Source organism: Lissotriton vulgaris, chromosome 5 (assembly GCF_964263255.1).
Source record: "Lissotriton vulgaris chromosome 5, aLisVul1.2, whole genome shotgun sequence".
Taxonomy (NCBI): domain Eukaryota; kingdom Metazoa; phylum Chordata; class Amphibia; order Caudata; family Salamandridae; genus Lissotriton; species Lissotriton vulgaris.
Genome location: NC_141693.1, coordinates 85979546 through 85996181, shown reverse-complemented (window position 1 = coordinate 85996181; position 16636 = coordinate 85979546). Strand labels below are relative to the sequence as shown.

Below are 16636 nucleotides of genomic sequence, written 5' to 3'. Positions count from 1 at the left end.
CTGCCTACATCTATTATATTATGCTGTAGTCACAGCGTCTTTGTTCGGGAACTAACAAGTTTGCTTCACGCAGCAAACACGTTGGTGAGGAACAAAACCTGAAAATACTTTGGAAGTGGGTAAACAAACAGTAACTTTACACGTCTTCTACTTTAATGAGGTAGTCTGATTCAGTCCTATTGAAATATTTATAATATCCCCATATCCCCCCAAAACAAAAGAAACTAAACCTAAAAATGGCAACACTGTAACATTAGACATCTTACATTCTGTAAACTCCAGAGGAAATGCAACAGCTGCATTTGTACAGAAAATGTGCACTGTGTTGAAAATTATACATTCAACTTGGTCGTGAAATAAATATATAAGAAAGAGTTTTTTTTAATTAAAAAAAGATTCTTGCTACAATCACAGGGTCAATGTCGTCTTTGTGAGCTGCCTGCCGCATGTGTCCGGGGCTCTCGGTCTCCGGTGAAGTAGATGCCCCAACTTTCCTCAGAAACAGAGTTCAAGGCATGGAAGGCTTCAGACCACAGGCCGGCTGCTCAGGCTATTCTTGCAGGAGTGCAGAACTGCTTTAAACAGCAGAGGCAGCTGCTCCAGGGGTACACTTACTAGTTTACCTGTTGGGACAAAAAAGATTTTTTGGTCGGTCAATGGAGTATTGCTGTATAATGCGAAACAATTTGGCCACCATGGGACCAGTATTGCCATTATGATCTGCTGTTTGATACCCAAAACCTAGACAATCAACACATACGGTACCTGCCCAGACCATCAATTGATGCTTGTTGGGCAAGTAACCACTTATTCCTAGGAAAAAATTTACTTTCTGTTGAAACACATTCGAGGGAATCACTTCATTTGAGGGTCACAAAAAAGAAGAGAGATTTAAAATGGAATAATAACATTTAAGCATTACTTAAACATTTTTTGTGATTCTAGACTGATTGCTAAGCCTTGTGTGCAAAGCTGAAATCATTTCAGCTTCTTAAAAATGTTATTCCCTTGCAGCACTAGATGTGTTTTGCTTAATTTTTGTTGTTGTGGAAATTATGGATATGATTCCCAAAGTCTGAAATAACAGCATATATTATTGTTCTGTAAATTCATAAATGTACTCTACATCTGGCATGTGGATTGATATTTGTATTTGCTCAAATAGTGGTCTGCCAGTAGAGACCACAATGTCTGTATACATCTTCATAAATGTTTCTTAACAAACTAGATGGCGAGAACTGAATATTTACAAAGAAAGGGAAGTGCAACTGGGCACCTGCTCGTGTGGGAGGGGTAAGAATGAAACCAGTAACTTATCTGTAAGAACGGCTTTGCAACCTGAAGCACTTCTACATTCACCTGCTGCACATTACTCTGTGATCTACTAGTTAGGCCTTGAAGTGTTTAAACTCTGTCCTCTAGTTGGATTTTGACAAAGGCAGAGTCAGTATAAATGGTATTGCCAGGTTTGTTTTTGCTCGCCCTGCTATGCTTGGTTGTCGCCCTGGTAGCCCTGCTGGGATGTCTGATGTGACGTTACCGGCTGGATTCCCCCTCTTCCGTTTGGCCTCCGTGTCGGTGTGCCTCTCCTCATTCCTCTGAATTGCAAGGCCCCCATGGACCTTGCAGTTTCATTTTCCTTTTTGAGTTGGGTGAGTTTCTCATTCACTGGTGCCCGAACGGTGTTTCACCATTGATGGGGATCCTCAGGATGTTATTCTGCACTTCCGGCTTGAAGTCTGATATTCTCAGCCAGGCATGCCTTCTCTCTGTGACCCCGATCATCATGAGCCTGCTGGACGTGTCGCCGGCATCCAGGGCTGATTTTAGGCATGAGTTGGGGTGTGTTGCCCTCTGTTAGTATTGCTCAGAGAGGTGTTTGAGCAGTTGTCCGACCTCGTCCCAATGCTGGTACGTATTACTGTTGAGTAGGGCATTAGAGTTGGCAATGCGCCAGTGTACTGCTGCATTCCTCTCTATCTTCCTTCCAGTGAGGTCTATCCTCTGACTTTCCTTGTCAGGAGGTGGGCTTAAGTTTGTGGGAACGTTGGCCCTCTTTCTGGCTGTTGCTGCAATTATGGAGTCAGCTGTGACAGATCCCTGGATGTAGGGAGTATCCTCAGAGGAGTGTTTGTATTTTTTATCTGTCCTGGGTGTGACAGACCTGCAGCTTGCTGGTTCTTTAAATGCCTCTCTCCCCTGGTCCAGGGCACTTGGTAGCATGGGGAGGAATTGACTCCTGGTTTGAGTGGGAAGCAGGGCCCCTAGGAGGAAGCAGGCTTTTGGTTTTTCTTCATACAATTTCACTCCATAAGCTGTTGCCGCGTTCCTGATGACCATGTTGTAGATGCCAATGTGATCTGGCGGCGAAGGCCTCAAAGGGAACGTCTCCCCGGCCTCTTCCGGGCTTTCGGCGTCAAGGTCCTGCCAATATAGGTCGTGTGCCACTGAGGAAGCAGAGTCCAAACTTGTGCGCTGGTCTTCTTCGCCTTCCTCGAAATAGTTTAGGCCCTCTTTCTCTTGGTGTTCCTGGGGCTCAGGAGTTTTCGGCGGCTCTTCGGCGTCGAACTCCTCCTCATCTTTGACGATAGTCGTCGCCGGCTTCGACTGGATGGTGAACCTCTTTATCCGCTCGTCGAATTCTCTTTTCCTTTGAAGGATGTTATCCATTTCGGCCTCGAGCCTTCTCTTTTTCCTCTGCATCTCGGCGGCCTGTTTGACGTTGAGTGTTTTGGACGATCTCTTCAACCTCGATTTCGAAGAAGCCTTCGGGTCCTTTTCCTTCGGCATCGAGTGCTCCATTTCGGGGGCGAGCTTCGAGGACCTAGGCTTTTTGTGTGTTTTCGCCACCTGAGAGTCCTTTTCAAAGGATCCGCTGGGCGGTTTGTCCCTGGATGCAGCTGCGGCCATCGAACTTTTCGGCGCCAGTGCTCCTTTCGTGGACTTAGAGTCTGTCGGGGTTTAGGGGTCGAAGTCTCTCCTACCTCTTTTGTAGTTCTCTTATTTGTCACGACTACCCTCGGCGATGTTGTCCTCTTTGTCACAGGAGAGGCCCAAGTCCCAAAGCGACAGAGGTTGGCCTTTTCCTTGCATGCTGTGGTTGGCTATCCTCTGCCTCTCTCTAATCCTGAGAGTCTTCGGCGTGAAGACGGAGCAGGCGTTGCAATCCTTGCTTTTGTGGTCAACCGGCAGGCAGAGGTTGCAAACCGGGTGCTGGTCCTTCTGCACGTACTTGTGGTGGCAATTGCGGCAGAATTTGAACGGGGGTCTTGTTCCTTCCTGCGCTCAAAGGGCCCCCAGTGTGCGCATTTTCCGTTGAACGTCGAAGTTTTCAATGCTTCATCCCAGCTCAGTGGTTTTTTTCCTGGATGTATTCTCCAATCTTTTTCGGTAGATTTCAGCTTTTCCCTTCTTTTCTCCAAAAACTCTGGAACCTCTCGGTAACGATCCATACCCAACGGCGGAAAAAAGAATCTGAAGATGGCGCCCAAATGTGGGAGCTTCCGCAGGAAGCGTGCCGACATCACAGGAAGTACACCAGAAGGCGGGACGTCGACGCCCAACTGGGCTACGAAAAAAAAAGAAAGAAAAGACTACAATTCTGGACCCAACCACCAGACCGCGGAATAATGCACAGCATAGTGAATCCAGAAAGTTTCACGCTGCAAAACTGAATATTTACAAAGAAAGGGAAGTGCAACTGGGCACCTTTTGGTGTGGGAGGGGTAAGAATGAAACCAGTTACTTAGCTGAAGGAACGGCTTTGCAACCTGAAGCACTTCTACATTCACCTGCTGCACATTACTCTGTGATCTACTAGTTAGGCCTCGAAGTGTTTAAACTCTGTCCTCTAGTTGAATTTTGGCAAAGGCAAAGTCAGTATAACTCATTGTGGCGTGGACGGTCAGTCCTCAATGCTTCCTAACATTACTTTCACTTTAGAGAGGTGGGAAGTTTGCTTGTAAATTTAATAGAGCTTCAAACTCCAAAGCATTTGTTACAGAAAAGTTACTGGTTTCTTTTGCACATGAAGTCTCTTCTAGATTCATATGCTATGCATAGATTGTTTACGGGTAGTATGTCCCCTGAGGATGGAGTGTGAAGGGGGAATGGGATTAAACAAATGTCGTACTACTGACTGTCCAACAGCTGCTTCTTTCCATATGTTTATATATGCACAATAGCCTTTAGAGAATGTGTGTTTAGATGCTCATGTTTCAGTCATGCCTATGTGTTGGAAAACCCATTAGCCATGAAGGTTAATGTGTCACCCTTTCTTCCAGGTGAATGAATTAATGGTTAGACTGCAAAGATTTTGTTTGCCAATTTATACTGGAACTCAATAGCCCATACTATCTGACAATGCCAGTGACGGCCTACTGTGCTTTTGCTACAAAGCATTGTTTTGACTGCCCTGATATTGTTTGTCTCTTTTATACAATCCATCTGCATCAAAGGTGTCTTTTAAAATGGTCATGGTTGATTCCTGCACTGACAGTGCTAGTAACTCACCATTTGTAAAATAGAGAAAAGTCATTAGAAATGATGTCTGTAGAGTGAGATAATTCGAAGAAACTGTATGCATTGGCTCAAACGGTTGTTACATGAGTCCTGCCAGAAGCAAATGTCATTTCTACTGTGATGGAGGAACTGCATGTGGAGGATATATTCTCTTTACACACTCTAGGAACCTTTTGATTACTAGGATAGAAACAAATCTGCTGCTTGTTTATTCCCCTGTTATAAGCAGCAATTGCCAACAAAAGCATTCTAAACAAGCATTGGCAAAGCCAATTTGTCTAAACAATACCCGAGCGATTGACCTTGTCAAAGTCTTTTATCTATGTTGTCTAGCAGCACATCTGCTGTTCAACATGGCTAAAAGTCCCTGAAAGCCGAGAATCACAGGTGATTGAACCAACCTGGTGCAAAAAAATAGTTTTACTGGTGCTGTTCGTGTTTTAACAACTTTTTAAGAAATGCATTTGTTTATGTACACATGCATGCATTTTAGTGGTTTGTGTACAAGGGTGACGGCCTGTAAACACAAGTACTGCTATGGAGTGCTTGAAAAGAAAGAAAAAATAATGGTGCAAACTGGAAGAAGTGTACTGAGCCATGTACTCAGGAGAAGCCGAAACAAAAGAAGAGGGCATGACGAATTGCATCAAAGAAAATTAGAGCAATGCTCAAGTTTATCAATGGTAGGAGATGGGCGGCCTGTAAGTCAAAAGATGAAATACAACACGTCTCCAAGAGACTGTGCATGTGCTGTCTAACCAACATGGCTTTGCTACTGCTGGTTGTGTTTAGAAACAGGTAGATTAAGTGATTTAACCATAATCTCAAAATGTTGAACTTTAGGCCAAGCCTAGAAGATCTTATGGAGTTCTTTTATGGAGTACTTTTGAAAGAGAGTGTGGCATAAGTCCAGAGCTGCCAACTGTAGAGCTGGTAAACCTTGATAGAGTTTTGCCACCGGCTTAACATCCTTCATTTTGGGCAAATTACTCAATCTCGCCTACAAAAATGTATGTGTCATTGAGTACATTTTTTACTCCCAAAAGGGCAACTATGCGAAAGGAAAAAGGACGTAGTTCAGTAAGTGTACCACTTCACAATCCTACCAAAGTATTCAAAGATATTGAACCAGACGCCTCACTTACTGAATTGTGAAATACGTCATCATTGGCATTCACACCTTGGTAGGGTGATACCACCATGGCGGACTCAACCAAGTGGATGAGAGTTCTTATATAATGTTTTTCTGAATAATTCAGGGATCCAGACAGGAGACAATAGAGGACGCAGGCAGAAGGAGGTGGGGAAATCGAAAAGCAGGAACAAAGGGAAAAGCAATGACGGGGAGGGGGTGATCTGTAGAAGGAGCATGAGGGTGGGTGAGAGGAAAGGGAGCTGGTAAAAGCATGAGTACTGTGTAGAGTGGTGAAAAAGAAAGAGAAAAGTAGGTCCTGAATTGGTAGTAAAAACAGGAGCAGTTAATGTTTACAAGTACACAGTCCTTGCTCTGAGGGGAGGGCTAAACACAAGACGGAGCATGGCATGTATTCCAGGGTCAAATGGTGACAAAGAATATAAGACAGATGATGGAGCAAGTGAATAGGAAGCCTATGGGCTAGCTTAAGTCCACAGATTAAACACAATATGTCTCTTCGAGACAGAGCATGCGCTGTCTAGCTGGCAGATAAAAAGCACAGCTAAGTTTGCAGTCTGGTAAGTATCAGATTTTTGCAAAATAATAACTATTCCTCTTCCCCAGGACACCACACTAATTTCATTGAGTCCGCTGGGTTAGTAAAATTATTGAGAGACTGGGTTTAGGTGCTTACACAACCAATGACGACTGGCAAGATTAAGTAAACTTTCAAACTTATTGGCAGAAACAAAATGCCAAGGTAAGATGGACCGCTGGTGATGTTCTATGATAAATGTGCCTCCTACTTGTGCCCCAAACTCCTAAAACTATATGATGACAGAAATTCTATAGGTACCTTTTTAGACACCACCTGGGCGATCTTCATAGTGGTCAAGTCTTAACCAGGAAGGACAAACTGGAAAGGCCTCATACAGAATTGTGTGATGACTGAGTCTGGATTACACGATTCTTGCTAAACGATTTTTGAACAGACTGTTCCCAATGTTATCCAGCATCTGCCATTTGGACCAGTGGGTTTATCCCAGGGTATAGCACCTCTCCCAACAACTTAAAGTGTTCCATGAGCTCCTGACTTTCCAAACACATTACTTGCCTCACAGGCTAAGGAGAAAGCATTTAACATGCTGAGGTGCGCATATCAAATTGCACCATATTAAAAGATTGGGGTTAGTCTGAAAATGCTGGGTTGGACCAGAATACTATCCTCTTCCCCAACAGATAGGGTTGAGACAGGCCAAATCTACTCAGCCAGATGGGGCGAGGAGCGCAGTTCAAAACCGGGATTCCCCCTTGCCTCTTCTTTTCATACTGGCCAAGGAAGCCTTTGAATGTCACTTCAACATCTACAAATTAGAACATGGATTGGAGGTTGTGGGGTGCCATAATATGATCTCAATACATGCAGATGAAAAACTGCTGTACACTAAAGATACAGTGTCATAAATGAGCGATGGAATGAAGCATCTGCAATAGTCTGAGGAAATATATGGCCCTGGAGTTAATTGGGTACGTCCTGCCTGTTCCTGCCCCAGTTGCAGAGTCACGCCATGACGCAACTCACCTGATATAGAGAAATGCAGCATTTAAATAGCTGCGTATCCAAATCGATCATACAGAAGATATGAGGAGGAACGTGCAGAAGGTCATGGGGGTCATCAGGTATACAGTGGAAATTTGGCACACACTTCCATTAAGAGTGTTGGGCGAGGGCGTCATATCCAAAATGGCTATGCTCCCCCACCTGCTTATAATCATGCCAGATTCCCAATACAGAGAATTGAACATGATAAGCATCCCTCATTTGGAAAGATGGTAGAAGAAGATTTGCACTGAACCGACGAGAACGCCGTCCTCAAAGCATGGCGGTGCTAAGGGCATCGTACTACGAGCTTTATTATCTTGTAACAAACTGCAATATGTTGCCATGTTGGTAAACAGGTCCACATCTCTCAAGCAACGAAGGTCTGATGCCTCACAATAGTGACTCGCTCATATTCGCTGTGGTAATAGTGATTTGCTAACTATGATACAAAAAAAAATTCCAAAAACTGCAGGGGAAAATATCTAAAATTCAGAGGGAAATATGGCTTATGCCCATGAAATCTCTTGAACTTGGCTGGCAAATTCTAAAACCTAGATGTCGGCCGATATATCTATGTGAGATAAATATGCATTGGCAAAGGTAAGGGATCTATACTATTCGGTCTTCTTTTTAAAGTCTGAAGAAATGCAGGGCTAGAGTAGCCAAAGGTCAATTTCTTACACATACTAGGCTCTTCTGTGTCTTTTCCAGTCCAAAACTCTGGAGTCTCTCGGGAAGGATCCAGACCCCACGGCGGAAAAAATAATCTGAAGATGGCGCCCAAGAGTGGGAGCTTCCGCAGGAAGCGTGCCGACGTCACGGAAGAACATCAAAAGGTGGGACCTCGACGCCCACCTGGGCTATGAAAAAGAAAAGACCATGATTCCTGACCCAACTACTAGACCGCGGAATAATGCACAGCATAATGAATCCAGAAAGATTCACGCTGCAAAACTGGATAATATTGAACTGTCTACAAATTAAGAATTACAGATCCTGCTGGCATGGGTTTCTGGCCATAGGGTGGTAACACCTATGTACAGCCACCTAATCACTAGCCTAGGATAAACGAAAACCAGTGGCAGTGTTAAGTACATAATAGGAAGACAATGTTGGCAGGGAATTGGGAGCTGAAGAATGGGACGGGCGGCAGGACAGGTGGCCTGAGTCTCGAGAAATAATAGAATCAAGCCAGTTGCATTGCCTCCATCGTACCTACCTCTTGTAGGCTAAAGCTTGTAGAATATGCAAGGCATCTTCCTGGAACTGCCCTTGATGTTATGCCGTGGATGGATTCTGTCTTTTTTCATATGGTGTGGAATTGCTCAGACCAGTCTGAATCAATGCAGCATTAGCGGGACATTTGATGAGTTTCCGCAATTACTGGTATAAAAAGAAGAATAGTCAAGGACTGGAAATCCCACAGGGCACCACTGATGTTGAAATGAATATCAGATGGGATTAAATAGTTATTGGCACAGCCTACAGGGCAGCACACCCAAGCGGGCAACTCTAGGTGAATCTCCTTGTAAACTGTACTCTGGAACCTCATGACGGATGCAAGATGACATGACCCTTGAACAGCTTTTGTCTACCTGTATTGTGGATGCATCATGAGTACCTGATAGTGACCCATCGCCTCACTCCAAGTCCACCAGATATTGGAGGGAGGGACACCCTCCACTTGAATTACTATGACTAACAAGGACACTGAAGCCCTGACATTGAAGGTGTAGAAACAGTGCCCACTGTATGACTGTTAGGAAGGTGAGTATGTCTCTTTCTCCATCACTTGACGTCTTACTCATTGTTAATATGAGGGTAAAGATAAACAAGCTTTTTTGAATGTGGCACAAGTCGAATGTGGTACAAGTTCTGTTTCGTGCACTGCACTAAGTATCTTTGACATAAGAAACAAATAATAACATATGGTTAAAAGGCATCTTTCTATTACAAGTTTATCAGTTATACTTTGCTGGAAGCTACTGCAAGTACAACACCCTAGTATCTCTTCCACTTGAGAACACAACACTTTTTAAGTGTTAGATCTCCACGCCTCTAGTGATGTTTGGAATTTTCCCATGGAAGTTTAGTAACTACATTTAAATATATTGGCTGTCAGCTGCATTTCCTTTGAGCATGGGTGAAATACCTCTCCCACTGCATTGTAAGTGTATAATTTTGCATTTTAATCTTGATTACATTGCCTTTTTCCACCAGCATTAGATGAGAGTATTATATCTGATGTGGCCGCTTCGGTGCAATCAAGGTCATGCTAGAGACTTTAAACATTTTTTTTAATTATTGGAATCCACAGGATTGTTTGAAAATCATAAGAAAATGTCTGTACTAGCTTATCAACAATGCATTCTCCTCTGACCGAAGATGGTAATGCCTGTACGCAAGGTTTAGACATATTTACTTTTCTGCCCTTGCAAACAGATCTACGTAAAGTGTGCCACATTGCAGAAACAATATATCTGGCACCGACTCTATAAGTTCCAACTTGTGGTATGTGCCTGTTTGCCTTCCCAGTTTGTCTGCATCATGGATGTCTACCACCCTGGCACATGATGAGCGCAATGGGATTATCACCTGCAATTCTTCTGTGCTAGATCTGAAAGTGGGTATGAGAATGCACCACTCACTTTATTGGAACACTGTAGCTGTAATTTGTCAAAACCTGAGCACTTTTGCTGAGGTTTGGACTTTGAAATGCTTTCTGTGGTAGAAAGTCGGTTTTGAGCTCTAGGAAATGTATGCGATTCTCCCTACATCAAGCCAACAAACAACTTAATGACCTTTCCCATTGTCAGAGTCAAAGAATCTGAACTTGCAATTCTTGCACCATTTTCACTGTGGAGTTGACAATTGCCCTCAGTGTGTCTAATTCTGCCCCCTGGAATGTCTCTCATCTCTGGTGAGGGGATGACTTTTAGTTCTCGCCTCAGACAGAGCATGTGCGGTCTGTTGTGAGACATTTTGTTACCTTACCTTGAATTTCAGCCCAGCCATTAATTACCAGTGCTTGGCTTCATTGTTGCTCATTTCGTTGCTTGTAATTCGTCAGTTTCTGTAGACATCCTTTCCTTTTCTTGAGTGTGTCCCTCCCCAGGAGTATGGGCACATTACTGTATCCAGTCACTGCCTGCTTTGTCAGGTACTAATTTTTTCATTTTGTTTAATCACTCTGCAAGGGGCGTATTTTTTTCCAGATATTTCCCTTATTTACAAATTACCCTCCATGTCCTCCCATATTATCCTCCCGCCCACCCTTTGTTGTCCCTGTGCTTCCCCAGCCGCACACACTCCTGCTGCATTGTCCAGTGTTTCTTCCAGTCACAGCCACTTCCGCACACCCCATATTGTCCACATGCTTATTCTCGGTGTGCTTCCCAGAAGCTCCCACCCACTCTAAACTGCCAGTGTGCCCCCATAGCCCCTTCCACCCACACTCCATTGTCTGTGTGCCCCATCACCTCTCACCTATCCTTTCACCACGCATGTTTTCCCTCCTACATTCCCTCTGTGTTGCCTCGTCCACCACACCCCATTTATCTGTAGGGGGTAGGTTGGGGGATGAGGCATGGGGAATGTGGAGAGGGGATGGGGACAGGCCCGGACTGGCCATAGTGGGCACCAGGCAATCCCTCGGTGCGCCACACGGGTGGGGGCCGGATTTGGGCCCCTGGGGGCCGTTTTTGGTACAGGGCCTTTTTTGCAGCAAAATCGGCCCTGTACCAAAATCGGCCGAAAACCGGCCCTGGCAAAGCGCTCGGTGGCACCTCCCGTCCCCCCGACCCCCCAATCCCCCAAACAAGTGGGGAGGGGGGGGGGCGGTCGAGCACTTTGCCAGGGCCGGTTGTGGTTCCCAGTCTGGCCCTGGATGGGGAGCACAAGGCTACAAATAATAATAAAAAGTGCTATGACACTGTCAGCGCTAAAGTGTTTTTATTATGCTTTTTAGCCGTGCTGCTTTACAGTATGGCTACAAACCATTGGGAACATGGGCAAAGCCATGCTGCACATTCCCTTTCATATTGAGGCCGCATTCACAATTCTATTATTACCTAAATGGGGGCATTGTGCTGGGGAAAATAAAACCTGGTTAACCGCACATGTGAAATTTAAAAGACACCTTCATAAACATTCATTTGGAAGACTTTCAAGATAGGGGAATGTTTCGTCCTCGAGCCAAGCATTAATCAAAGGAGATACAGATTTTGTATTCATTAAATATCGCAGTCCATTTCCCTGAGCCTAAAAAGGTCCCATCAACACCACCATCCCTGGGGCAAAAATACACATTTCAAGAATAGGGCGCGTGTGGCCCCCTCCTCCCGGAGCCTTATTAGGCCCTGAGACCCAATCCCCAGGGCGGAATTCATTAAGCAGGGGAGGGGGCCATGCAGCCCCCCCTCCCAGAGCCTTACAAGGCCCTGGAGACCTCATCCCCTAGGGCCGTGTGTTATTTAAAAAAGAAGGCGTCCCCCCTACCTGAGCCTCTTATGGTCCAGGGACCCAAGCTCCAGGGGTCAACACAATTACTCTGACCCGGGAAGCCCACCACAGCGGGGCACAGAAACATATGTTTGCTTCCGGCTGGTGGGAGCATTTTTAAATCAAGTGCTAGTTAGTTGCAAACATGCCTTTGTCAGCAGGAACGCAGGCAGCTAAGGCATGTCTGCTCCCAGGGGTGGGGATTTAATCATGCTCCTGCCAGGTAGGAGCACTCTTGTTTCTGAAACAGATATTGCGCCCGCTGGGTGGGAGCAGACTTATTTCCCTGCCCGCACTTCTGTGGGCAGGGAAATAGAAGACTACTCCCACCCGGTGCGAGCATGTTTGAATCTCCCACCGGTTGGGAGCATACATACCTTTCCAGCCCCCAACTTGTCATTTGTGGGGATCCCCGGGGCCAAAGAAGGTTTCGGAGGGTGAGTGCATGATAGCTCCTCTTTTCAGGATATTTGGTCCCAGGTAATGGGGTCCCCGGAGCCTAATAAGGTTTGAGAGGGGGTTGTGTGTTCTCCATTTTTTTATGCATTTGGCCTTGGATGATGGGGTCCCCAGGGCCTAATATGACTCAAAGAGGAGCCCGAGTGCCACCTCTCCTGTAATTAGGGAACAGCACCAGGGAATGGGGTCCCCATAGCCTCTTAAGTCTCAGGGAGGGGAAACATACCCCTCCCCTATTATTAGCGGTTAGCCCTGGGGAATGGGGTCTCCATGGCCTATTAAGGCTTGGGGAGGGGGGCCACATGCACTCCTCCCCATAATAATGCCACTGTGCCTAATAAGGCAGCCCCTCCCACTTTTTTTTAAAATCACATTTCGCCCCGGAGATGAGGTCCCCTGGGCAACTATTGGCTCAGGGAGTGGGGCTGAGCACAGTGTGCGTTTGACTGCCTGCAGCCAACCTCCTGCTGTGCACAGCCGATGGCACCCCATAAGTTCCTGTGCATGGTCGTCATCTTAAGATTGTTGTTTTTTTTCTACTATTGTTCTTCCCACCTGTTTGCTTTATCTTCCATTTCTATGAAGGTAGGTGGGTCGCATGTAAATCTCAAAAGTTCTTCAAGATGCAAAACTACTCCTACTTGTAAATAACAATTTTGTTTTGCAGCATAAGTCTTTTACTGCATTCACATGCTGTGCATTAGATTATGTAGTGGTATCCTGTTCCCTGTGTTGATTGGGTTGAAACAGCGGAAAAAAAGAATCGGAAGATGGCGACCAAAGGTGGGAGCTTCGGAAGGGCGCAGGACGGCGTCACTAGAGGACATCAAATAGTGGTACGTCGACGCCCACTAAGAGCAAAAAAAGGGGGAAATACAACAATTCCAGACCCAACCACTAGATTCACGGAATTCACTTGGGGGAGCCGTTCCATGTCTCTCTTTTGAAAGGGCTCATTAACCTCCTTTCTGAGTTGTGTGTTTCTGTCCACAGAAGTTTTTTGCCTTCTGGGGCAAGTGTGGGCGTGTTTTAATAAGTTCTATGCAGTATCCATGTTTTATTATTTTAGGATTCTATTTTCTGATGTGATTGCCCTCCACTCCTTGAAGAACTCCCCTATTCTGTCCCCATGGGTGTTTGGGGGCAGGCTGAGTGACAATGGAGACACTTGCCTGCTGAGCCTCCCCCTCTGTGAGGCTGACCTCTCTTCCTCCTGGTCTCCCATGAAATGATTATCTCGCCAGGCATTGCTATTGATGGGGTGGCATTTGTTGTCTCAGTAGGCTCATTTGGTTTTGGAGGGGTTGTTGTTGCTGCCACACTGTGAATGCCCCCATGCCCTTGGGCCTTCTGTTGGTTGCCCCTCGTCTCAATAAGGTTCCTCTGAACTGTATTGCTCCCATGGCCTTCGAAGTATCGTTATCCTTCTTTAACTGCTGTAGAGCATCTTCTACTGCCTGTTCGGATAATGCGACGCCTGTTACTGGCATGTTGATAATTGACACCTGTAACTCTGTCTTGAATCCTGAAACCTTGAGCCAGGCACGTCTCCTGAGTGTTGTCCAAGTGCACCTCTGCCTGCTGGCAGTATCCGCTACACTCAGTGCTGAGTTCAGGCAGGTATTGGCAATATTTTGCCCTCCTGAGTCATTGTTTTTGGTCACTCGTAGTACACTTCAGCATGGTGTTGCATTAGGCCCTCTAACTCATCCCATTTCCTCGTGGTGGAGACAATGATGGAATCTGCAGGGATGTTGCTTTTTATTTATTTGAGGTCCTGTGTGAAGTGTTTGTATTTCTTCTCCACTAGAGGCTTTAGCACTCTTGCAGTGGCCGATTTGGGAAAGGCCTCTTTCATCTGGTCAAAGATGCTAGGGAGCATAGGTAAGTAGAAGTTAGCCTTTTGTGAGGGCATCAGGTTTCCAGTAGGAAGCATGTTTCCTCTTTATCCTCTTCTAGCTGTACTCTATAGGTCTCTGCAGCCCTTTTAATGAGGCTCCTTTAGGGAGAAGTTGTCAGGTGGCGAAGGCCTTAAGGGATAGCTGTGTACCTCTACCTAGGGGAACTTGGCGTCTAGGTCCTGCCATGTGTCCTCGAACTGGCTTTAGGACTCAAACATAGCCGCTTCTTCGACCTCAGAGATCTCTTCTTGTTTGTCCTTATGTGGCTCTGGTGTTGCTGGGGCCTTCAAGTCAAACAGGTCGTCTTCGACCTTGTGGGTTGCCGACGGTCTTGTCGGAATACAAAATTCCTCCAAGGGGTTGTTAAACTCCTTCTTTCTCTATAGAAGGGCCATCATTTCGACCTTGAGTTTTTGCTTTTTTTGTTTAGTCTCAAGCGTTTTGTTTGGCGTTGATCGTGGGTGGAACTCTCTTTTTCGGCATCAATGGCTCTCCCGGCCTCGAGTCCTTGCCCTTCTCTCTCGCTCCTTCTTGGCCACTAGGTTGTGCCAATAGTCCTGGCGGTAATTTTCCCTCCTTGGTGTCCTTTGGTAGGGACCAGCGTGGTGCTTTTTGTTTGTGCTGACTTTCAGTCATTGGGTGATCCAACTCCGAAGCTGCCTTTGAAGAATTTGAGACCAAGGACTCTCAGCGGTTCAATTACCAATTGCAATTTCTTCTCTGCGTCCTTCTGTGACTTTTCCAGACGCTTTTTTTTTTCGATGTCAGTTGAGGAGTCCTTGATGCACAACTCCCCTCCTTGTGCCGGTTCATCCTCCTTGACGTTCCCCTCATGGAGAATCCTGTATCTTCTGAGTGCTAGCCATGGTGAAGTGCTCTAGTCTCTGTCAACGTCGTACCTTGATTGTCTTGGGTACAAACTCTGTACAGCCCTTGCAGTCTTCATCCTTGTGGTCCCTCAGCAAAGAAAGGTTTTAAACCTTGTGGGTGTCTCTTTAGGTGAATCTGTGGTGACAGTTGGAGCAGAACTTAAATGGGGGATTTCCATGACCCTTTACTGACTCTCCCCTCTTTATTTTCCTGCCACGTGGGCCTTACCATCAGGGTGTAAAAGGCACCCCAACGCCTTTCCTTAGATCTTCTAATGGTCTTATCAACCAACCATCATCAATACGTGTTCTACAAACCAAGTCTAATGATATTTAATACCATAACGAGGCTTGTCTTAGCTTCAAAATTATTCTTCTGTGCAGATATTGGCCGGCCAGGCTCCAATCATAATGCAGCATTTTGGGTGTGCTTTTGTAATTTACAAGTCCCTTTAACACAGGAATTGCAGCATGAAATCTGTTACATATTCAAATGCCATGCACATTTCTGCCATCTAGAGGGTGCATCTGAAATAGTTAGGAAACAAATAAAAAAATAAAGAAAAGACTACGATTTCCGGACCCAACCACTATACCGCGGAATAATGCACAGCATAGTGAATCCAGAAAGATTCACGCTGCAAAACTGAAGGAATCAGTTCATTTTCACAATGACTTGTTGAGCACTGTAGGGGCTTATATTTTTCACTCACTTTTGGCTCCTAGGTAAGCAGCACTTTCAGCCTCCCCTCTCGGAGAATAAATTCTGAGATGGGTTGTTTTGTTATTCACAGATAGTAGAGGTGGATGCCTGGTACAAATAATGTTGATAGACATCAGCGTAATAAGCTTTCATTGTTTAATATTAATTTCTATTCTATTCAGTCCATGCAGTGTATTTAGGGGTTTCAGCCTTCAAAGTCAATGAAGACTTCATTGAAGATGTCCTAGTTCTGGAGTCTGACCCTTTTGGCTCAGTCCCCGATCTCCCCTGTGCATTGTGTTTTGTGCTTTCAGCGTCCTTTGGCAACCATTTCCTCTATGTCTTCCCCTCTTGGCGACAATTGTCTATGCATTGAAGATCTGCAGATGACCTATTTCATCGTGGTCCTCAATCTGGGGTTTTTATCTGGATCTGTGCATAGCATAGTGTGAACACCTCTGTTTCCAGGGGGTATGTCTGATGTCTTTCAGGAGGTGCTGACCAATAAGCATGCGACAACACCCACTCAAAAAACCAAAAAGAAGAAAGAGGAAAGAAAGACATTCCCAGGCCAACCCCTAGATGACAGAAAAATGCACTGCTTGGGAATCCAGAAAGTCTTCAAGCTGAATACCTACTTATAGAAGCAAGTAAACATTCCATTATATACCTTACTTCAAGGCTCTTTAGCAGTAACTCAGTGTGTGCTTCCACCCCCTCCGACGCGTGGTCTCTGGTCAGGCACAAGTTGCAGAGTTTGAGACTATCCGTCTGTGCTAACTAGTAGAGGCATCTAGGGCAGAACCTGAATGAGATTCTCCATACCCAGGATGCAGTCTCTGTGGGTCAAGGATCTCGTGGGGATAACAAAGCAATAGGCTTTCTGTTGTTCCTATTTAATGTTTGTCTGTATTTCCACGGTGTTCAAAGTTTTCTCTTAGTGCT

The 16636-nt window shown here is 45.4% G+C and overlaps 1 protein-coding gene across 1 annotated transcript in view; it reads right to left on the bottom strand.

Moving 5' to 3' along the window:
• Positions 1-404: 404 nt before the first annotated feature.
• The window catches only part of NR6A1 (nuclear receptor subfamily 6 group A member 1), a 209549-nt gene continuing 193317 nt past the window's right edge, over positions 405-16636 (bottom strand). Inside the window, exon 11 of the mRNA XM_086919335.1 lies at positions 405-623. Within this exon, the coding sequence (XP_086775461.1) occupies positions 526-623 (98 nt within the window). The 3' untranslated portion in view covers positions 405-525. The remainder of the gene's footprint in view (positions 624-16636) is intronic.